The sequence below is a fragment of the Diabrotica virgifera genome, chromosome 8, assembly GCF_917563875.1.
Source record: "Diabrotica virgifera virgifera chromosome 8, PGI_DIABVI_V3a".
NCBI lineage: Eukaryota > Metazoa > Arthropoda > Insecta > Coleoptera > Chrysomelidae > Diabrotica > Diabrotica virgifera.
The window spans coordinates 63,703,026-63,727,737 of NC_065450.1; the positions used below are offsets into that span (position 1 = coordinate 63,703,026).

General features: G+C 33.1%; 1 protein-coding gene across 1 annotated transcript in view; it reads left to right on the forward strand.

Moving 5' to 3' along the window:
• The window catches only part of LOC126890170 (uncharacterized), a 106,559-nt gene extending 82,578 nt beyond the window's left edge, over window positions 1-23,981 (forward strand). The window contains exons 15-19 of the mRNA XM_050659023.1: window positions 4,436-4,578; window positions 13,955-14,121; window positions 20,836-21,057; window positions 21,123-21,268; window positions 23,781-23,981. Of these exons, the coding sequence (XP_050514980.1) occupies window positions 4,436-4,578; window positions 13,955-14,121; window positions 20,836-21,057; window positions 21,123-21,268; window positions 23,781-23,972 (870 nt within the window). The 3' untranslated portion in view covers window positions 23,973-23,981. The remainder of the gene's footprint in view (window positions 1-4,435; window positions 4,579-13,954; window positions 14,122-20,835; window positions 21,058-21,122; window positions 21,269-23,780) is intronic.
• The last annotated feature ends 731 nt before the right edge of the window (window positions 23,982-24,712 follow it).

The following is a 24,712-nucleotide window of genomic DNA, read 5'->3' on the forward strand; positions in this document are numbered from 1 at the left end:
CCATAATCATCACTACGATGATGATTCATTGTATTGAATTGTACATTACAATTACAATCTGGTCATAACTGACCAATGAGCAATTTTAATTTAACCTAAATTACTACTGTTCCTTAAAATAAAGAGCTTACCCCATAGCGTCTCTTATCTAATCTAACAAGATCGTGCACTATTCCAACATAGACAGGCACACAAGCACTATATGCTCTGCTTTTCACTATCACTCAAACTAGTTCAAAAGGCTTTCTCCTCTTCAATCTTCTAGTTTGCCCAGTAGTATCGAGGAGCTGGATTTCCTCAATATTCCTGTAGGTACTTATGAAGTTGTTGCTCGTGACTTCCAACTTTAAAAACAAATCCAACTGTAAAATATTTATGTGCCTGAAGGCTTTTGTATGCTTTCATTTGCTGCTTAGAATAGTTACCGTGAGACTCCACCAGATATATATAAATACCTATAATAGTAATTTGGTGGAATGCACTTTATTGTAAAATCCAATTCTGACCGAATTGTATATGGATTTAAATTCCCAATTATTTTCAGCTTCAATAAATATCTAAAACAATAAAAGAAATAGTGTTATTGCTTGCAAAATTCATCAATATTGATAAATATCAGGGAAAAAATGAACAGTAAATAAAAATTGTTTCCCCTACCTTTCTCCAACATCTGGAGTTTCCAATAATAATTTCCTTAAATAATCACTTTGCATTGTGGTAAAGTTTATAAAGTTCACAAAATACAGCAAACGAAATCCAAATGAATCCAAAATAGACAAAATACGACGATAAACAATGAAAAATAGATATTACAAACATAACCTCTGTAACTTTTTGTATGCCAACCAGAAGTCACGTGGTTTGGATTGCATCTTACATAGATACACGTGCGGCAAATTTCAAAATGAACGCAAATTGAATAATAAATGGCCTCTCTTAAAATATAGGACATTGGTAGTATGTTCATAGAATGTCTTGTGGTAACATTCCACCAATAATTTAATCAGATGTTCACCGAATGTTCCTTGAATGTCCAGGACATTCAAACATTAATAGAACTTTGACAGTACATTCCTGGAATGTTTTGTGTTGTTAGGGAATAGGTACAAATTGGTACTTCCAGTTGCACTGATAGTTGAGTTCTGATTTCTTTCAAGATTTCGGTTACCATTCAGTTGTCATCGACCGTCCAATATATGAGGGTCAAATGGTGACCATTGCTTTATCTAGGATCATTGAAAACATTATCATCATTATCATCGTCACGTAGCCCTACAACCCTGGGTGGGTCCTGGCTGACTGTACAACTTTTTCCAAAATAAAATAAAAATGTATACCATTTTTTTTTCAGCTGCATTGCGAAGGCAAAACTGTCTTATTTGTCACTTAGTACAGATAGCGCAAACCAGCACTCTAAATCGACGATTTTCGACTCTAATTGGAGTCATCATCAGAGAGGCGTAGGTTTGCTGCTTTCTGTCCCAAGTGAAGAAACTCCGAGAGCTTATCCCCGCACTGCAACTGACGTTTATGGAGTAGGTGTCTAGTGACATCTGGCAACTGAAAGTCAAAGTTTTCAACCTACTAGAAATATTAAAATATTGAAAAATATTAAAAATATTCCTAAAAGATATTTAATTGAAAACTTGTTGGACCATTTTCATGGTAACACCTCCATGGCTTCTAAAAATTTCAAGCCAGATGGATGCTAAAGCAAAGAAGACAAGAGGGAATTCTAAAACTTGCAATTCACGACCCCGTCTGTTCAGCTGGTAAATTCCAACGGAAAATGGACCTATGTGCAGGTCAGTTATCCCCGCACGTCAGTTGCAGTGCAGGGATAGGCTCTCGGAGTTTCTTCACTTGGGGCAGAGAGCAGCAAACCTACGCCTCTCTGATGATGACTCCAATTAGAGTCGAAAATCGTCGATTTAGAGAGCTGGTTTGCGCTCTCTGTACTAATTGGAAAATAAGACAGTTTTGCCGCATTACAACTGAATAAAAATGGTATACATTTTTATTTTATTTTATATTAGTTTTACTCATTTGAGTAACATAGGTCCATTTTCCGTTGGAATTTACCAGCTGAACAGACAGGGTCGTGAATTGCAAGTTTTAGAATTCTCTCGTATTTTCTTCGCTTCAGCATCCATCTGGCTTGCAATTTTTAGAAGCCACCCAGCAAACAGGTTTGAGCCCAGTTACGTGATGATTACGTTAAATTTACGGCAAATTTCAACTAATACGTAACTCGGTGATTTATGACGTGAAAAAAAAAACGTATTTCAGTGCCAAATCATTCACCTATATATTAGGGCTTCCTTTATACATGTTTGACATTAGAATAATATAAAATCATAATGACGAATATAGTACATGTTTTTTATAATAGGTGTGAATGTCGGTTACATCGCAAAGGTACGTTTATTTCACGTAATAATCACGAAACAGAAATAAATCCCTTTGGTTAAATTTTGAGAACTATTTTGGAAAACAAAATTTTACAACGGTGTTGGTTAAACACGTATCGCTTGAATTTTACTCACTGTATTTTATGGACGTCGAAAAATTAGATGTATTTCACGTAAAAGTAATGTAAATAATACTAATATTGAAACAAAAAGTTTATGATTTCGCTTTTAAAATCATTTAGCATAACTATTTCAATCCAACCTTGATTTGACGCTATTTTTGCTATTTTTTTCTTTAAAAATATCACAGGAGCTAAAATGATGTTGAGTCTAATTTTCAAATCGCGCGCGGTGATGACGTACTACCAAGCCTTTCTCCTCATTTTAATACTATCACGTGACCACGGTACATGATTAACATAGTTGGTTCGAAAACTAAATTAATAGATTTATCGAATAATAGATACGTTTCGATAGGATTATTTTTTTATATTATTCTGGTATTGAAATAGATTTTTAGTAAAACCAATTAGTTAATAGTAGAAGAAATTTAAAACTAAAAAGGAAATACGTAATACTAATTTAAAGTAAGTAGAATAGTTTAACTGCAATTTAAAAATAATCGATTTTTAAAATCGATAATCATAACCTCTAATATCAGCTTTTCACATTTCTCACAACAAAAAGTGAAAGTGAAACGTGAAGAGCTTTATTTCCTTCGTTTTATTTTAGGCGGGTTTATTTATAATAATGTCTTTCGTATTAACGTTTACCTCACTGCTCGAGGGTTGAAGTGCCGATGATGCAATTAAAAAAAAAAACAAGAAAGTGTCCTCCTAGAAATAAAAAGTGACCTGTGTTGTGTTTTGTGTTGGCAAATTTTTTAATGTGTCTTTAGGTCGGTACCATTTTTGGTTCATTATATTGTACCTATAATAATTATACAAGACAAATGTTTTAAAGTCTCTAAATTCTACTAAATAAATACATTGTTAATACTTTATATTATGCTTGTTTTATTTATATCATATGAGGATAATAATTACGTGATTCATAAGTTAATTAAGGTCGAATTATTTACGTGAACCGAGGACGTACCTTTCACGTGAATACTAATATATACATTCCCTAAAAGATACGTTAATCAACACGTATTTGCAACGTGAATTTCCCGAAACATTTTATTGCTATTTAAGGTAAATAACACGTCTATTGAAGACGAGTTATTCACGTAATTTAAAGACGTATTTTCAATGTGACATTCCAACAAAATTTTCACGTGAAATTCACGTAAGCAATTTACGTATATTGGTGGCAAATGTACCCAAAATTCACGTAATTAACACGTCGGTTTGTTTGCTGGGCATGGAGGTGTTACAAGGAAAATGGTCCAACATTGTTTTTAATTAAATATATTTTAGGAATTATTTTTAATATTTTTCAATATTTTTAATATTTCTATTAGGTTGAAAACTTTGACTTTGACTTTTAACTTTTTTCCAATTTATTAGGTCTTCCGTCAACCTAGAGTCAAATGGAATGTTCATTTTCCGGAGATCTGATTTAATGTTATCTCTCCATCGCATATTGGGGCGTCCGAGTGGTCTTTTGCCTGTAGGAATCTCCTTCCATACCAGTTTTACAAGTCTCTCGTTATGAAGTCTGTGTACGTGGCCTGCCCATTTAAAACATCCATGTCATATAAAACAATTTCTGTCAATGTTTTCATAACTGTAACATTTTATATCGTCTTTAGCCATATCTTTTTAATTTTGGTGGTTTAGCTTGTAAACATCCTCCAAGTTAAGTATAACCTAACCTTGTTTTTTCAACCTTAGTCAACATTTAAAAAATTTTGCCTTAACTTCAAAGGTTATAATTATTTTAGGTTCACCACTGATGATACTCTATGTTAAGATCGAAAACGTTTTGCATATGTGATGTAGCCCTTTAAGGGGATTTAAATAAATTATAATACCTTTTATAAAGGATTTTAATTAATTTTTTCTTTTTTCTCATTTTAGGATTACGAGTTTACCATATACGTTAACCGTCCGGATGTATATTCAATCACGGATAACTATATACAACTGGCACCGGTAAGAACAGAGGACATTTTTGGTCCGAGTGTTCTAGGTTATGATGGTAGCCTAGACTTGGGCAAAGAGTAAGGACTATTTTTTTAAGGATAATACCTATATGCCATTATCTAAATTTCCTTTACTAAATTAGTTGTGATTTTATCCAGTGGCGGATCTATGTAGACATTTGCCTTTGGACATAACCATAAGACATAAAAAAGATAAACCCAAACTACAAAACAGACATAATAAGAACTTATATGCATTAAGTTACCTTAATTTTCCTTACTAGCGTGTTAATTGGGTTGAATTTGTCAGTCTGAGATATAAGTGTCATGTCTGCGAATATTTGTTCATGTTTCAACAATTTTTTTCTTTAATATTGGACGTCTTTAGGGGGGAAATTTTCCCATTTTCCCTCCCCGTAGATCAGCCACTGATTTTGTCATTGTTTGTAGCTCTAGTTATTCATCTAAGCGGTGTCATTTCTGCAACATACATTCCGGTAGGGATCTATGAATGAAGGAGTAACACAAAGTCTCAAACGTTCATCTCTTGTGTGCTACTCATCCATAGTTCGATTTGTCACAAATAAGTACGTTATTAATGCCTTCTGGTCCAAATTAATTAAATAGAATAAATGCGTCTTCAATACATTATACTTTATTCACGGGTAATGGACAATATGTAAATAATAACACTAATGATTCATTGCGTCTCGATCTCTACTTAGTAATGGCCATTCCACGAACATACGCCTGTTTTGGATTGCTTCGACAACGAATATTTTACTGTGCAACATAAGAAGTACGAAAGTAAATGGCGCTAATAATTATTCCAATAAACAACAATGTAATTTGCAATTTACTTTCGTTCTTCTTATTTTGCAGAGTAAAATATTCGTTGTCGATGTAAGCCAAAACAGGCGTATGTTCGTGGAATAGGGTATAAGTTAATAACTATCAATCTATATCACAATAGAGAGATTTTGCACCTCTTAAAATAACCACTGATTTTGGCTCCGCTATGGTTAACTTTATTAAGCATAACGATTACGGCAACGTTAAAAAGCAGAGTTTTTGCAGCCTGTCAAGTAGGTTTTTCGTGTCATTGTTATCGTTATTTAAACATAACCTTACTTCACAACGTTATTGTAATTTTAAGCATATACTTAAACAGTTTTTGATATTTTAATTTATAGGTCATCAAAATTAGAATCTATGTAAATGTAATTTTACTGATTTTTTTACATTCTGGCAACAAAGCAATTTAACCATTACTATAACGATAACGATAAGCACTACTTTAAACCTCCGTAGATTACGGAATACCTTATGTTTAATAACGATAACGGATCATATATTCGCTACTGCGCAGACGTAGTATAACGATAAACATAACGAAATTGCAAAATAAGAGTTGCAAAATCTCTCTAATAGGTACTGATTCCTCAGCGTATTTTATATCGATCTAAATAATAACAAATATACTTAGTTCAAGTTCACGCATATTAAACATGTGATACAAAACTATAAACTGATATTATTTTTATATCTGTTCAATACCCAAAGGTTAATAACATCTTATTTAAAATATGTTTTATATAGAGTGTTCATATTATACTACAGATACAACATCAACGAATTTTAGTTTAAGGTGATACAGTAGCAATCAACAGGTAGCCAAAACGCATTCCAAGATTGCGGCTGTAATTTTGAATATTTTTTTGAGATATTTGGCACACGTATTCGTAATATAATCAAGAATGGCGGTACAGAGCCCAATTTAAAAATATATTAATATGTGGAAATTACTCTGTAATTAAATACAATATTAAAAAAACGAGCCTGTACCGCCATTAAGAAGAACAAAAAGATATACTTTCTTCAAATAAACTTTTTTATCCGATGCCTAGATTTTGTGTCATTTTGGAACTACTAATGAAATAAAAAATTTTAGTACTCTGTACAGCCATTCTTTATTATATTACGAATACGTGTACCAAATATCTCGAAAAAATATTCAAAATTACAGCCGCAATCTTGGAACGCGTTTTCGCTACCTGTTGATCGCTACTGTTTCCTCTTAAGTACCAGATTTATTCATTTAGACTAGACTAACAAATAAGATGGACAGTTATCAGCCAGTTGAACAAGCAAGTTTCAGAAAAGTGTTTAGTACCATAGATTATCTCCTCACTATGAAAATGTTGATAGAAAGCAAAAGAATACTATCTAGATTTATGTTTAGCCTTTGTAGACTATGAAAAAGCGTTCGATAGTGTCGAGATATGGGCGATAGAAATAGCTCTAAATAACAGCAGAATAGACTCCAGATACAGGCAACTCTTACATAACATCTATAAAACAGCAACTATGACAGTCGAATGGGAAAATAGAACTAATCCCACAGCAATCCGTAGAGGCAAGGAGATGTAATATGATCATCATCATCATTCTCTTTGCCTTATCCCTATGCGGGGTCGGCTTCCCTAATTGCATTTTTCCACACAATTCTATCCTGCGTCATATCAATATTAATCCCCTTTACCAACACGTCCTGCCTAATCGTCTCCCTCCACGTCTTCTTTGGCCTTCCTCACCTACTCCTTCCAGGAATCTGCACTTCAGCTACTCTTCGTATTGGATGATTAACGTCTCGACGTTGAACATGACCAAACCATCTAAACCTATGCTCTCTCATTTTGGCATCAATTGGTGCCACACCTAGACTTCCCCTACTATACTCATTTTTAATTTTATCCTTTCTTGTCACTCCACTCATCCATCTAAGCATTCCCATGTCCGCCACATGCATTCGTTGTTCCTCTTTCTTTTTCACTGCCCAACATTCAGTTCCGTACATCATAGCCGGTCTTATGGCTGTTTTATAGAATTTTTCTTTTAGCTTCATTGGAATTTTTCTGTCACACAACACACCACTCGCTTCCTTCCACTTCATCCATCCAGCCCTAATTCTACTGCATGCATCTCCATCTATTTCTCCATTACTCTGTAATACCGATCCCAGGTACTTAAAACTATTGCTTTTTACGATCAGTTCACCATCCAAAGATACCATTTTATTTGTAGTAACTCCATCTTTAAATGAACATTCCAAATACTCTGTCTTTGTCCTACTAAGTTTTAAACCTTTTTCCTCCAGTGGTCGTGTCCACTGTTCCAGTTTTTGTTCTAAGTCTCTTTCACTATTTCCTACTAACACGACATCATCAGCATACATTAAGCACAATGGAATGTTACCCTGTAGTTTCGCTGTTATCTGGTCCAAAATTAATGGGAATAAATACGGACTAAGCACCAAGCCTTGGTGCAATCCTACTTTCACATGAAATTTATCAGTCTCTCCCACACCTGTCCTAACACTAGTCGTTACTCCCTCATACATATCCCTCACAATCTTTACATATGCATCAGGGACTCCTTTCTTATTGAGTGCCCACCACAGAATCTCTCGAGGAACTCTATCATATGCTTTCTCAAGATCAATGAATACCATATGAGCATTTGTTTCTTTACTCCTGTATTTTTCCATCAACTGCCTTATAATGAAAATTGCGTCTGTTGTTGATCTGCCCTGCATAAAGCCAAATTGATTCTCGCATATGTCGGTCTCTTCACGTATCCGTCTATCAATTACTCTCTCTCATATTTTCATGGTGTGGCTAAGCAGTTTTATAGCCCTGTAGTTTGTACACTGCTGTATATCTCCCTTGTTTTTGTAGACAGGTACTAGTATACTGCTTCTCCATTCGTCTGGCATTTGTCCAACTTCCATAATTCTATTAAATAAACCTGCTAGCCACCTTGTTCCACGTCTCCGTTGACTCCACAGGCTGTCTGTCAAACTCTTCATTTAATAAGCTGTCAAAGTACTTTCTCCATCTCTTTTTGACATCCTTTTCGTGAACTAGTATTTTATTATTTTCATCTCGGATACATCTAATCTGATTAAAATCTTTTGCTTTCTTTGCTCTCTGTTTGGCTATTTTATATATATTCGTTTCGCCTTCCCTGGTATCAAGTTGATCGTATAGGTTTGAATACGCTTCTGCTTTAGCTTTTGCTACTGCTACTTGCGCTTCCTTTTTCGCGACCATATAGTTTTGAAGATCTGTGTTGGATCTCGTTTCTTGCCACTTTTTATATAATTTTCCCTTCTCTTTTATTTTTCCTTCAACTTCGTTTGACCACCACCAAGTCTCTTTATCCTCAAACTTTTTTCCTGACGTTTTCCCCAGTATTTCAATAGCAGTCTCTCTAATACTACTGGCCATTTACTGACAAGGAGATGTAATATGTATCCCCAAAACTCTTCACCGTAGCTCTGGAAGACGTCTTTAAAGAACTGGAATGGGAAGACATGGGTATCAACATAAACGGAAAGAAACTCAATCACCTCAGATATTGCGATGACGTTGTTTTTATTACAACCAACCAAGAAGAACTAGCCACAATGCTGACTCAACTAGCACAAGCACTAGAAAAGATTGGATTAAAAATGAATATGAGTAAAACAAAAATCATGACAAACACAAATGACAGAAAAAATATAAATATAAATATAAATATAAATATAAATATAAATATAAATATAAATATAAATATAAATATAAATATAAATATAAATATAAATATAAATATAAATATAAATATAAATATAAATATAAATATAAATATAAATATAAATATAAATATAAATATAAATATAAATATAAATATAAATATAAATATAAATATAAATATAAATATAAATATAAATATAAATATAAATATAAATATAAATATAAATATAAATATAAATATAAATATAAATATAAATATAAATATAAATATAAATATAAATATAAATATAAATATAAATATAAATATAAATATAAATATAAATATAAATATAAATATAAATATAAATATAAATATAAATATAAATATAAATATAAATATAAATATAAATATAAATATAAATATAAATATAAATATAAATATAAATATAAATATAAATATAAATATAAATATAAATATAAATATAAATATAAATATAAATATAAATATAAATATAAATATAAATATAAATATAAATATAAATAACGTAAATATTGAGGTGATTGACGAATATATATACGTGGGTCAAATAATCAAAGCTAATAAAGAAAACTAAAAATTGAAGTACAAAGAAGAATCAGATTGGCGTGGCCAACGTTTGGAAAATTAAGATGGATACTAAAAAACACAAAGATACAACAGTACCTACCTAAAATCCCGTGTATTTGATCAGTGTATCCTTCCTGTTCTGACGTATGAATCAGAAAAATGGACATTGATAAAGGCCAACTTAAACAAAATAGAAATAACTCAGAGATATTTGGAATAAAACTGCAAGATAGAAAATCAAACAAATATATAAGAGAGAAAAGAGAAGTAAAAAATGTAACTGAACATACAGTGTGGGGCATTAGAAAAAAGTTGGGGTACAGGTAGGACCATAACATAAAAATATTTTCAAATATACAGGGCTACCCGTATTGACAGGGTGACACAAAATGATGTTTTTTTAAATGGAACACCCTGTACAATTTTACTTTTTTGGATTCTCCTCGATGCCTTCTTTCAAAAAATATAGGGTTTTGTAATAATATATGAGGTAGTTTAAAAGATAATTACGTTTTTTTGTTAATTTCGTAGCAATATTTACACCCTGTAGAATTGTAGTGATTTGACATCAAATTTTTATTTTATGTTCAAACGATTTTTAATATAGTCTACTATTGTTAAAAATTAACAGTATCGCGAAATGTTTAATTTTAGTATACAGGGTTGGTCAAAACTCAGAATGAGTATTTTCTGAGTTATTTTTAAATGGAACACCCTATATTTTCGTATTGTAATGAAATGATATTTTATGGTACTTTTTTTATTTCTTAAGCATTCCCTATGCCTAAGTGCTTTAATTTGTAAGTTATTCGTGATTCTTTAAGCCAAACATTAATTGCAACAAAAATTACGTGAAATTTTATTAGGTGGCCGTGAAAATATTCAAACAATAATAATTTTTCGAAAAAAATACATCATCATCTAGCCTGATCCTTAATTTATTAATATTGGTTGAGATGTCCAAATAAATTCGTACTTAAGATTGTTGGTGCGCAAAATATTAATAAAAACATACAATATTCTACCTAGTCCGCTATGACATTAAATTTGCTTAAACATTTGACATTATACCATTTTTATAGTTCCAGTTGCTTTGCTACCATTACTAATATGAATTTTTCTAATGAGGAACTGATTAATAAGATTTTTGTGCTAGTGGAGTATAACAAAAATGTGCTACTAGTAATAAGAATTTTTCATCAGAAATTCCCTGAAAGACAACAACCAAAAAGAGAAATGCTTGAAAATATACTAGAACGGTTTCAACGGACTGGACACTTAGATTATGATAAATCTGATAGAACAAAACTATTGTAAATGAAGAAAATAGGAATTAAATGTAATCCTTAGTGTCACTGAAAATCTGCATATTAGTACAAGCGTTCTTACAATCTAAGTATCTAGTCTGTTGTGACCGTTCTAGTATACTTTCAAAAGTTTCTCTTCTAGGTTGTCGTCTATCAGGGAATTGCTGATGATAAATTTTTATTGCAAGTAGCTAATTTTTGTTATACTCTCCTAACACAAAGCCATTTAAATTAGTTTCTCATTAGAAAAATTAATATTAGTAATGGTAACAAATCAACTGAAACTATATAAATAGTATAATGTCAAATGTTTAAGCAAATTTTGTGTCATGTCATAGCCAACTAGGGAGAATTTTGTATGTTTGATTAGTGTTTTAAGCACCAACAACCTTAACTACGAATGTATTTGGATATATCATCCAATATTAATAAATTAAGGATCAGGCTAGAATATTAGGTATTTTTTTTGAAAAATTATTTTTGATTGGATATTTTCTCGGCCTCCTAATAAAATTTTCACGTAATTTTTGTTGCAATTCATGTTTAGCTTAAAGACTCACGAATAACTTACAAATTCAAGCAGTTATGTATAGGAAATGCTTAAGAAATAAAAAAGTACCATAAAATATCATTTTATTACAATACTTAAATACAGGGTGTTCCATTTAAGAAAAATCAGAAAATACTCATTCCGAATTTGGACCCACCCTGTATACTAAAATTAAGCATTTCGCTATACTGTTAATGTTTAACAATAGTAGACTATATTAAAAATCGTTTGAATATAAAATAAGAAGTTGATGTCAAATCACTACAATTCTACAGGGTGTAAATATTGCTACGAAATTAGCAAAAAAACGTAATTATCTTCTAAACTACTTTGTATAATATCACAGAACCTATATTTTTAGAAATGAAACATTGAGGAGAATCCAAAAATGTAAAAATATATAGGGTGTTCTATTTAAAAAAACAAAAGTTTGTGTCACCCTGTCAATACGGACGCCCCTGTGTATTTGAAAATATTTTAAAATTATGGCACTATGTGTGCCCTAACTTTTACCTAAATAACTTTTTTTCGTATCTCTTACGACAAACGAGTAATTGGACTTTGTCACACTAATGGCCCACCCTGTATAACAGGGTCAAAGTGGAGATTTGCAGACCACAATGACTGAAATACAAAACTGGAGACCGTGGACAGGAAGAAGAGGAAAAGGAAAACCTCAGATTCGATGGAAGGACAATATTGTAATAGTCCAGAAAGCCACTGCGCATCCGCTAGGAAAAATATTCTAATTCGGATTTTTTGCACAATCTTACTCAAAAAGGACTCCTTTTAACAAATTTGCATGTTGCCAGGACCAAAAGGTGGTCAAAAATTTTTTAAACGTTTTTTTTTTGTTTTTTTCCTAAAATTATTTTTTTTGCATGGAAAAAAGATTTTTTAGGTTTTTTGGATCATTCCAAACAGAAAAGGTCTTTAGTGACTTTTCTGTAAAAATGATAGTTTTTGACATATAAGCGATTAAAAATTGAAAAATTGCGAAATCGTCCATTTTTAACCCTCAAAAACTATATGAAAAACTGAAAATTTGAATGTTGCCAAGGTAGGTAGATATTTTTTAAACATCGGTTGATGAAATCCCGAAGAGTTTTTTGCAATGCAATATTCAAAACTCCTTTGTTTTTTAATTGCTAATCAAGCGTGCGCGACACTATTTTCCACCGACAATAATATGGTGAAAATGAAAGGAATAAATTCGTTATTTCGTAAACCGGCGGCTTTATGGAAAAATCCCGAAAAAGGTCGATTTCTATTTTTAAGTTATGATATTGTGACGTATATGGTATACTAGTGACGTCATCCATCTGGACGTTATGACGTAATCGATGATTTTTTTAAATGAGAATAGGGGTCGTGTGGTAGCTCATTTGAAAGGTTCTTCAGTTCTCTATTCAGTAATGTTAACATTTACAGAATTATTTATACAGGGTGTCCTTCTACTTCTTTTTTTGTCAAATAATTTAATTTAATAAAAATTTTTTGGACACCCTGTATAAATAATTATGTAAATGTTTATATTACTTAATAGAGAATTAATAACCTTTCAAATGAGCTAGCACACGACCCCTATTCTCATTTAAAAAAATCATCGATTACGTCATCACGTCCAGATGGATAACGTCACTAGTATACCATATATGCCACAATATCATAACTTAAAAATAAAAATCGACCTGTTTCGGGATTTTTCCTTAAAGTGGCTGGTTTATGAAATAACGAATTTATTCCTTTCATTTGCACCATACTGTCGGTGGAAAATAGTGTCGCGCACGCTTGATTAGCAATTAAACAAAAAGGAGTTTTGAATATTATATTGCAAAAAACTCTTCGGGATTTCATCAATCGATGTTCAAAGAATATCTACTTATCTTGGCAACATTCAAATTTTTAGTTTTTCACATAGGTTTTGAGGGTTAAAAATGGCGGATTTCGCAATTTTTCAATTTTTAATCGCTTATATGTCAAAAACTATCATTTTTAGAGAAAAGTCACTAAAGACCTTTTCTGTTTGGAATAATCCATGCAAAAAAATAATTTTAGGAAAAAAACAAAAAAAAAACGTTTAAAAAATTTTTGACCACCTTTTGGTCCTGGCAACATGCAAATTTGTTAAAATGAGTCCTTTTTGAGTAAGATTGTGCAAAAAATTCGAATCAGAATATTTTTCCTAGCGGATGCGCAGTGGCTTTCTGGACTAAAAAGCTTCAGGGACTCACTGGAAAAGCGCAGCCAAGGACAGACAGATATGGAAAGATTTGGGGAAGGCTTATGTCCAAAGTTGGATAGAAATGGGCTAAAGAAGAAGAAGAAGATGCTATACGGAAATATAATTCGTTTGTAAATGATATGTTTAATCTTAGGTTTAGGTTAGGTTTATTTTTGTTTAATACCTTATAATTACAGTTTTTGATTTTAGTTGTACTGGAAGAGCAGGTCCTCCAGATTGTAGAATGATCAACGCAGGAGGATTTATAGTACCGATTTATTCATCCTTCAGAATGAATACAAAAAATAAATTTAATTTCAAGTATGGAATTGTCGAAATAAGAGCTAAATTGCCGGCAGGTGATTGGCTGTATCCAAGTACGTACTTTGTAGAAAAACTTTTTTAAGTCTGTAATTTATAGTGAATTATTGCCCACAAGGAAAATAAATTCCTATAGCTGGCTGTATAACATTAATCACAAAAAATACTAAAATCCGTTAAAAAGGGATCCTTTAAAAAAATCCTTTTATTAATAATATAACACGATTCATAGCGTCCTGCGCCTTCTGGTTCCTATTTTTCAGCTTAGTCGATCTGTCCAATCTCCTGGTCGTAGATCATTCTCGGACATTGCTTTTTGGATTTCACTTATCCAGGTAGTTTTTGGTCTGCTTCTTTGGTTGCCATTCCATTATCAGCGTTGGGAGTCGACGTTTCTCCATTCCTGGTACATGGCCCTACCAACAAAGTTGTTTTTCTTGGATTTCTTCTATTATCCTTGTTTTTCTATTCATAATATCAATATCTCGTTCTCATGCATTAGTTATGTCTGAGACTCTAGAGATGCAGGCCGATCTTTGCCAGAAGTCCATTTCTAGTGCGATCAAGTTCTGTTCTGTTGGCTTATTCAGTTAGGAGAAGGGGGGTATGATGGGGTAGCTAAGGAAAATAACAGAAATACAACATAATTACTACGTTTATTACTATTACCAATTGATGGCACGTTACGTCATTAATCTAACTATGATTTGGTACAATCTTTGGAAAATGAACCTATCACATTTTTCAACAATAAGCCATTAATAAGAACATTATGAAAAACCATCTTGCCCCATACTATGGGGTATGATGGGGTGATGGAATTGGGGCATGATGGTGATGCTAATTAATTCTCACAAAACAAACAAAAACGTGTATTTGCTCCAGATCTTCATTATCCACCCTAGCACAAGCATTGTGAGCTCAACATCCACAGATCTGGCAGCCTACCCAGGGTTCTGACGATGTCACTTTATCTATGGCTGTTTTCATAGCATCTCTCGACCACTCTCCTTTTTTTTTTCTTGTAAGTACGTACCATGGTATTATCTAAAACAATAATCCAATGTTATTTATTAAGAAATTTAAATTAACCCAGACTTACCACCAATGTCCCATCATACCCTGCACCCAATACCCCATCTTGCCTCAAAAGGTAACTTTGAACAAAAAAAATTCACTAATTAAATGTTTAACGTATTCACACAAACAATATGCCATTATCAAAATAAGAATACTATTAAACAACGATAAAAAATACATTAATGAGGTGATCATAATTAACTTAAAATAACGATGGTTGTCCTTGCACAAAATTAGATCAACGAAGCGCTAAAACAGTTTTCCGTTTGTAAACGAAAAACGCGTGCACTCTCATTCACGGTTTCTCTTGCAGTGACCGTTAGTCGAATGACTCTTCCTATTGAGTTACTACATGCTATTCACCAACGTGTAGTTTCTTGTTTGTGTGCGGTACCCCGTCTTACCTCGCGACCCCGTCATGCCCCCCATCCCCCTACCAGGTTTCACATCCATACTGTACCACGCTTTTAAAGTAGCTATTATATAGCTGTTTTCTTTTATTTTGAAATGGTTTTTTACCAAAGTAGTGAGTTTAAAGCTCTTATACTTTCTTTCCTTTCATAATTCTTTCCTCTATTTCGAATTCTGTCCTTACACTTTGTTGGATTGTTGTTTCAAGGTAGGTATACATAATCAGAGCTTGGTTCGATAACCATACCATCCTCTAGTTGTAACTCATTTTTCTCTCCTACTATACACATATATTTGGTTTCCTCTATATTCACGTATAGACCCCGCTTTCTGTATTCTCGAAACAGCCGGCTTGTCATAAATAATAGATCCTCTTTATCCTGAGCAATCACCACCTGATCGTCAGCAAAATGTAGTGCGTATAGTGTTAAGTCGTCGTTTAGCTGTCTCCCCATTCCAGATCATGATTTCCGCCAGTCCATGGGATTTTAAGAATTCTTAGATATAGTAACATCTCAAATGCTTTCACTTTCTGCACATATCTATGTTCAAGGTTCAAGGTATCCCACACCATAAAAATGAACAGAGAAGGCGGAGCATCGCAGAATTCTTACTTTTATGCTAAGAGAGAGGTTGTGGAGGGTAGATGTAGCCGATTATGTATGATGCGCACTCTCATCTCTTGGTTTTTGGTCCATTCTTAATTTATTATGGTGCCGATGTAGTGGTAGTGCGTCACGCTTTCTACAGGGGTTTGTTTGATGTTTAGTTGACCTTCTATTATCTTTTTCTTGATAATGATCATAAGCGTTGTCTTTTTTATGTTTATATTGAGTCCATATTGTTGACTGTAATAGGTGATTTGTAGGTCTTCCAGGTTGTCCGCAAATTCTATGGTGTCATCTGCATACCTGATGTTATTTAGCCGGTAACTGTTTAGAAGAATACCTTTTCCAATTTCATGCTTCTATAACTATTCTTTCAGAGTAGAGATTGAAGATTAAAGGAGACAAAATACAGTCTTGTCCCACTACATGCATGGTTTTCATATATTCGGTGTGTTCACTTTCAACTCTGAGGTTTATAGTCTGTTTCCAGTAAAGGTTTCTTATATTTTTCAGATCTTGGTTGTTAATTCCTAATTCTTTTAGTATTTGTATTATCTTGGTGTGCTGTACTGGATCAAACATCATCATCATCATGATTAACAGCTATTCCATTCATTGTCGGGTGTAAGCCTCCCTTAGGTGTGTCCATTCATATCTCTTTGCTGTTTTTTGCATCCATTCGTGGCCAACCATTCGCTCGATGTCATCAGTCCACAAGGGCGGATCCAGGACCGATTTTCGGGAGGGGCCATGAATTTATTTTTGGGGACACTTTTCTGGGGAAATTTTTAAAAAATTAGAGTTAGAATGGTGCGTTTAAGGCACTTTTCATATAGTACTTTAAATGTCATAAAGACATTGGCGTCACAAACGTCAAGCAACTTTGTTACTTCATCTGGTAATAGGATAATGTTTTTCTGTCTGTGTATCACCAATGTCCATGATAGGTGAAAACTTTTCAACTACTTTCTTCAAATCTTTTAATAAATCCACTTCTTTTTCTCCTTGGGAATCAGTTAGGAGTGTGGGAATAATGCCCCGTAGCCACAAACATTCCAATAAGGTGATATGTAGTCTTGACGTTAAATTGATGAAAACATTGTCTAGAAGAGGTATGTAAATTGAATGTCTGTAATATTGGACTGGCTTATCAGCAGATCAATTGTTACATGCCGCACAAGATCGAGAACGATATCGGCAAATTGTTACGGAAGCTACCCACGCCTAAAAATTTGGGCACGGTACTTAAGAAGAAGAAGAATATTCGTCTGGTCCACCTGAATTATCCACTCTTAGTCTGTCTAACCACAAATCTAGGTAACTTCACTTTAACATCCAATTCGTCTGCTAAATCTTTAACTTCGGTAAAGATCTTACTAAAATAATGAAGGTTGCATGTGTGAGTCCATATTGTAGTAAAGAAAAAAGAGAGACGTTCTCACAAACAATTTATTTTACAACTGACGACAGGTTTCAGTCGAACATCTCTCTTTTTTCTTTACTACAATCTTACTAAAACTTTCTTCGCAGTTGGATCTTCTGTCTTTCAAAGTCGGCATGGTATCTATTGGAAACAGCCTTAGTCGCCAGGTTAGCATCAAGAGATTTTGTTTGTAGAAGTCGTCTTAATGGCAATATTAATTTTAGTTTGTCAATCATTGACATCATTGATACTAGAAACTCAGATGTGCATAAAGAATGTTGATGTAAGTGTAGCAGTCTTGAGATCTTTTCATGTTGAGATAGATGTTAGTGCTTAAATTATGTAAAATGCCAGATTTGAACTGGATTAGGCTTTCATGGCGCTCAGCCCATCTTGTTTCACATAAACTTTGTCCGAGTTTCAGTTTTAAAACTTCATTTCTCTTGGCTGACATGTTAAAAATGATATTACTGACTTCATTGTTCCCACTGTGTTTCTGATGGACGATACATTAATAGAAGTTGAAAGGGAGTTGTTGAAAATATAAGTAATTCAAGCAAGGACATCTTACTGCATTTGTTGCGATCTTTTTAATTTGTTACTGCACCGACCGCTTCAGAGCTCATTACTCTACAACTGTAAGTTTCACTAATTATTTTTGTTCTCATAAGTGTCAATCAACTTGACAAAAGTCTTCACGAATGTTGTTATTGTATATGTATCTCAAATTTAGAGAATGCTTTTCCACGTGGGATACGTCGGTCCTCTGTAAAATATGACACAGTAATAATTTGCACTTTGAACCTAATTATATAGTATATGTTTGAAAGTAAAGACATTTGGACTGCAAACATATAAATTTATATTTTTCTCGGAGGGGGCCATGGCCCCATGGCCCCCTCTCTGGATCCGCCCTTGTCAGTCCATCTTGTTTGAGGTCTGCCTCTACTTCTTTTTGCTTACACTTGATCGCCATTCGAGAATTCGCTCCGTACAACGGTTTTTTCCATTCTTCCTATGTGTCCTGCCCAGTTCCATTTTAACATGGCAATCTACTGGATGATATATATTACTGGATCAAACGTTTTCTCGTAATCAACCAGACATACGTTCGTATACGTCTCACGCAGACAATATATTTTATTTTTTTTTCAAAACCTTGATAACAACTTATAGTCTAGGCGCCAGAGGGGTCACCGTGTCCTTTTCAATTCTGATGGACAAACTCAACGGTTTCTTATGGATTTTTGGCTGCTGATTACGAATTTCGGGGGTGGATTTCGATCCGAGTGGTCAAAAAATTGTTATAAACAATTTAATTGTTTATAAATTGTTTATAAGGCTCTGGCTCTATAATTGTTTATAAACTAAAAGAGATAAAAAAGAATGTTTCAAATAAAATTTGTTCGTTAATAGAAAACGAAGAAAAAAACGTTTACTAAACTTAAATCCAACAGTTAGAACTCAAGATATTTTAAAATTAGTGCACAATGCAAATTGCACAATAAGTATTTTTCGAAGCTTTATCGATCGTAACTCAGTTTCTACGCATGCAAATGAGCCCAGTAGGTCTTATTTTAAAGCTTCGTTAGTAGGCTAACGAAGTACTAAAGTAGTAGTAGTAAAGTTTGTTAAATTACTTTGTCTTAATTTTTTTTAATGTTATACCAGTTTGAAATTATAATTTTCTTACAAAAATTGTACATTAATTTGTTTATAAGGGTTTCAAGTAAATTTGAGCTGAAAACATTTATACTTTAATTAACGATTATGATAGAAAAACTCAAAAGGAATATTTTGAGTATTTTAAAATGTTCGTAAGTTTATTTTTGGTCAAGATATCGATATTTTAATGGCGCGCTTTGAGGCACAAAATCGGCTCACAGTCAAGTAGGTAAGTATTTTTCGACGCTTTATCGATCGTAACTCGGCTTCTACGCATGCAAATGAGCCAATATGTAATATCTATATAAAAATGAATCGAGTTCTTTTATAGCATTATCATTGCATATAAGACGAGCATTTATGTTGTGGCGGCATACACACAATTGACGTGCTTGATGATGTTGCAAAAGAACTAGATCCACTTTATATGGATATCATATAGATAATTAGACTCTGAGGCCCCAGAAAGTTTTAGTTTTACTACCTATAAGAACAGACTTAGTACCACCATGTAACGGTAAAAATTGCTCTAAGAACTTATGCAGAAGTAAAAAAGCTGAGATTCTCTGTATATCTCGATGCAGATGCATGAAAGATAATGTTTGTAAAAATAGTATTAATAAATAATATCAACTTACTATTTAGTTATATTTCTGAAATATTAGTTTTTAATGTTTTTTTTTCTCATTTAGTACAAAAAATAGAAGACAAAGTAAATAGAATGAAAGGTGATAATAGGTACAGTATGATGATTTAACTATAAGAATTATATGATAAAATTTTATTAGGATCTTCAAAAATGAAAAATGAACATAACGTATATATACATAGATATTATAATTTGCATCGAGAAGTTAGCGCGTGAACCTTTACGCGGTGAGTCAATCTTGCGCCTCAGAGCGCGCTATTAAAATATGGATATCTTGGCCAAAAATAAACATACGAACATTTTTTTAAGCTCAAAATGTTCCTTTTGAGTTCTTCTATGATTATTATTAATTAAAGTAAAAATGTTTATAGCTCAACTTTGCTTGAAACCCTTATAAACAAATTATTGTACAATTTTTTAAGAAAATTTTAACTTCAATCGGATATAACTTAAAAAAAATGAAGACAAAGTAATTCAGCAAACTTGGTTTGAAATCATATTTATTAAACTTTAAAATGAGACCTTCTAAGGCCCATTTAATTGCGTAGAAGCCGAGTTACGATTGATAAAGCTTCGAAAAATACTTATTTTGTAATTTGAAATTTGCATTGTGCACTAATTTGACAATATCTTGAGTTCTAATTGTTGGATTTAGGTTTAGTAAACGCTTTTTTCTTCGTTTTTTATTAACGAACAAATTTTATTTAAAACATTCTTTTTTATCTCTTTTAGTTTATGAGCCAGATCCTTATAAACAATTTAGAAACAATTAAATTGTTTATAACAATTTTTTGACCACTCGGATCGAAATCCACCCTCGAAATTAGTAATCAGCAGCCAAAAATCCATAAGAAACCGTTGAGTTTGTCCATCAGAATTGAAAAGGACACGGTGACCTCTATTTGGCGCCTAGACTATTATTATAATTTTTCAGTTTTGTATCTCAATCCATCAGCGGAAACTTACGGTAAATATTACGCATCTGGACAAATGCGTATTGCTTATATTGAAGGTAATACTGGTGCTAACCATATCCTTAAAGGTGGAGTTATATTAGGAGATAGTGAACCAGCAAGAAATTACTATATGATGAATACTACTAAGGACAGCAGCTGGGCAGATACTTTTCACAAATACCGATTAGAATGGAGACCTGGTGCGTTTATAAATATATATTTTGCTTATAGTAGTAATAACAGTAGTAGTTTATTTATGTTTTAGAAACTATCATCTTAAGTGTTGATAACAGGGTCTATGGAAGAATAGAACCACCAGAAGGGGGTTTTCTGGCGAAGGCGTCAGAATTGCAAATAGGACATTCAGAAGGCTGGCGCCAGGGAGCAAAGTTGGCTCCTTTTGATAAAGAGGTAATTATTTCACTTTATATAATTATTGTGTTAATAATTGCTCTCAATAAGAAAGGAGTCCCTGGCGAATATGTAAAGATTGTGAGAGATATGTATGAGGGAGTAACGACTAGTGTTAGGACAGGTCTGGGAGAGACTGATAAATTTCAGTTGAAAGTAGGATTGCACCAAGCTCGGTGCTTAGTTCTTATTTATTCTCATTAGTTTTGGACCAGATAACATCGAAACGACAGGGTAGTATTCCATGGTGCCTAATGTATGCTGATGATGTAGTGTTAATAGGAAATAGTGAAAGAGACTTAGAACAAAAACTGGAACAGTGGAGACAAGCTCTGGAGGAAAAAGGTTTAAAACTTAGTAGGACAAAAACAGAGTATTTGGAATGTTCATTTAAAGATGGAGTTACTACAAATAAAATGGTATCTTTGGATGGTGAAATGATTGTGAAAAGCAATAGTTTTAAGTACCTAGGATCGGTATTACAGAGTAATGGAGAAATAGATGGAGATGCATGCAGTAGAATTAGGGCTGGACGGATGAAGTGGAAAGAAGCGAGTGGTGTGTTGTGTGACAGAAAAATTCCAATGAAGTTGAAGGGAAAATTCTATAAAACAGCCATAAGATCGGCTATGATGCACGGAACTGAATGTTTGGCAGTGAAAAAGAAAGAGGAACAACGAATGTATGTGGCGGAAATGAGAATGCTTAGATGGATGAGTGGAGTGACAAAGAAGGATAAAATTAGAAATGAGTATATTAGGGGAAGTCTAGGTGTGGCACCAATTGATGCCAAAATGAGAGAGCATAGGTTAAGATGGTTTGGTCATGTTCAACGTCGAGACGTTAATCACCCAATACGAAGAATAGCTGAAGTACAGATTCCTGGAAGAAGTAGGAGAGGAAGACCAAAGAAGATCTGCGGGGAGACGATAAGGCAGGACATGTTGGTAAAGGGGATTAACATTGATATGACCCAAGATAGAATTGTGTGGAGAAATTCAATTAGGGAAGCCGACCCCGCATAGGGATAAGGCAAAGAGAATGGTGATGATAATAATTGTGTTAAGAGCATTTAATGAATGAGCTATCTTCTTCCTCACGTGATATATCAGAATTATCTGACGTTGGCGATCAGCATTGCAAAGGCTTCTCGATCTTTTTCAACATCGAATGATTATTGTCTTGCATTTGATATCTAAGTCCAATCACGAATGTTTTTTAACTAATAAACTTGTTTTCTTCCTAAATTTCTATGGTCTTCTATTTTACCTTTAAGGATCAATTCGCCTTCTTCTTCTTCTTCTTCTTCTTCTTCTTCAGCGTTAAGTAATCGAACTTTGGACATAGGCCTCCCCCAATTCAATCCAGTGTTCTCTATTTTGCATCAATTGTTTCCAGTTTTGTCCTCCAATCTTCTTAATGTCATTAATGATCAATTACAATGTTCACTATCGATTTTCTGGCTATTCATACTGGGACTGGAAGAAGTGTTCAAAGACATTAACTGGACAGATAAAGAAATAAATGTTAATGAGAGAAAACTGAGGCATTTGAGGTATGCTGATGACATTGTAATATTCGCTACAAGTTTCGAAGAATTACAGACCATGATGGTGCAACTATTTCAAGCTTCGGAAAAAGTACGTCTCAAGATGAACTTAAAAAAAAACAAAAATAATGACGAATACACCGAACATTAGAAAGATATCGTTGAACGACAAAAATTTAAAAACTGTAAGTGAATAAATCTACCTGTGACAGATAATAATTAAAGTTAATAAAAAAATCAAACTGTCGAAATTACCAGAAGAATAAGGTTGGCGTGGGCGGGCGTGGGCAAGATTTAGAAAATTGAGTTGGATTGAAAAATACTAAAATAGAACAATATTTGAAAAGCAGTGTTTACGATTAATGTATCTTCCCTATACTCACGTATGGTTCACAGACATGGACACTCACCAAGACCAATATGGATGAAATAGTAAAAGTACAGAGAGCGATGGAAAGTTCCAGGCTCGGGGTGAGACTTATAGACAAAAAAAAAACAAACAAATGGATTAGAAGCAAAACCAAAGTAAAAGAAACAGGAGAAAATTCAGCCAAATTCGGACATGGAGCTTCGCAGGACACAATGCCCGACTGAAGGATAAAAGATGGAATCACGAAATACAACAATGAAGACCATGGTTAGGAAGAAGAAGCAGAGGAAGGCCTGATGGCATTAAGAAGATTGGAGGCCACAACTGGAAGCAAGTGGCACAAAACAGAAAACACTGGATTGAATTGGGGGAGGCCTATGTCCAAAGTTGGATTACTTAAGGTTGAAGAACCAGAAGAAGAAAGTCTATAATACTATTTAATTATTAAAATTATTTGACGTTTATTAATAACTTGGTCAATTTCTTAATCAAATTAACATTTTCAGACAAATGTTTCTTAAACATGATTTATATGTTCGAATAAAAAATCCAAGATTTTTTCCCAAATACTTCTAATGATTTTTATCTTTCAGATGTATCTACAGATTGGTGTTGGCATAGGAGGTCTTAATTTTCCCGATAGATCAGATAGGCATAAGCCTTGGAGAAATAGGGAAAGGCTTATGGTAAAAAAATTCTATGAAGCCCACGACGAATGGTTGCCTACCTGGGATGAAGGAAAAAGCGCTTTAAAAATTGATTACATTAAAGTATGGGCCTTATAATATTTTGTAGATTTCTAATGACTGTATTTTATATAAAAAATAAAAGAAATGTATATTATATGAATGTTGTTTTAATTTGAGGAATAAAGAGATTAAACACATTATTGTTATTTGCAAAAACAGATACGTAATTATGAGTGTAATAGTTTTTTTCTATGGACGCTATACAACGTGCAGCTTCTCTCACTACTTACATACATTCAAAACGAACAATTTCTCAGGCTGTGAGAAAAGTCGGCCATTGCAGTGAGAAATATTTTTTCTCGCGGGTTCCATACGTAGAATCGCGGTTTCCATGGTAACATGCACAATACAAACACAAATATTTTTGACAAATAAAATGTGTCAAATCAAAACTTACCAGGAATTTTCTTTCAAAATTGTTCAAATACAACTGGTAACTGTAATTTTAAATAAACAAAAGTATATAAATATTAAGAATATTAAATACCTACATATGTGTATCATGTATTTTATTTCAATTTTCGCATATAATCTACATAGAAGCACCTAAATTATTTAATTTTGATGTTTGAACTCTTGACAAAAACGCATCCATAGAAAAAGTACAGTGCATAACACGTGAGAAAACGACATATTTCTCCCTCGCTTGATTTGCAACAATCTTCTGCGCTCGTGAGAATTATGTCTTTTTTCTCTCTTGTTGTACAATATACTATTCTTTGTCATTTACGTGCCTTGATTACTTCTCGTTCACACAGACAGATTTTACAATAATT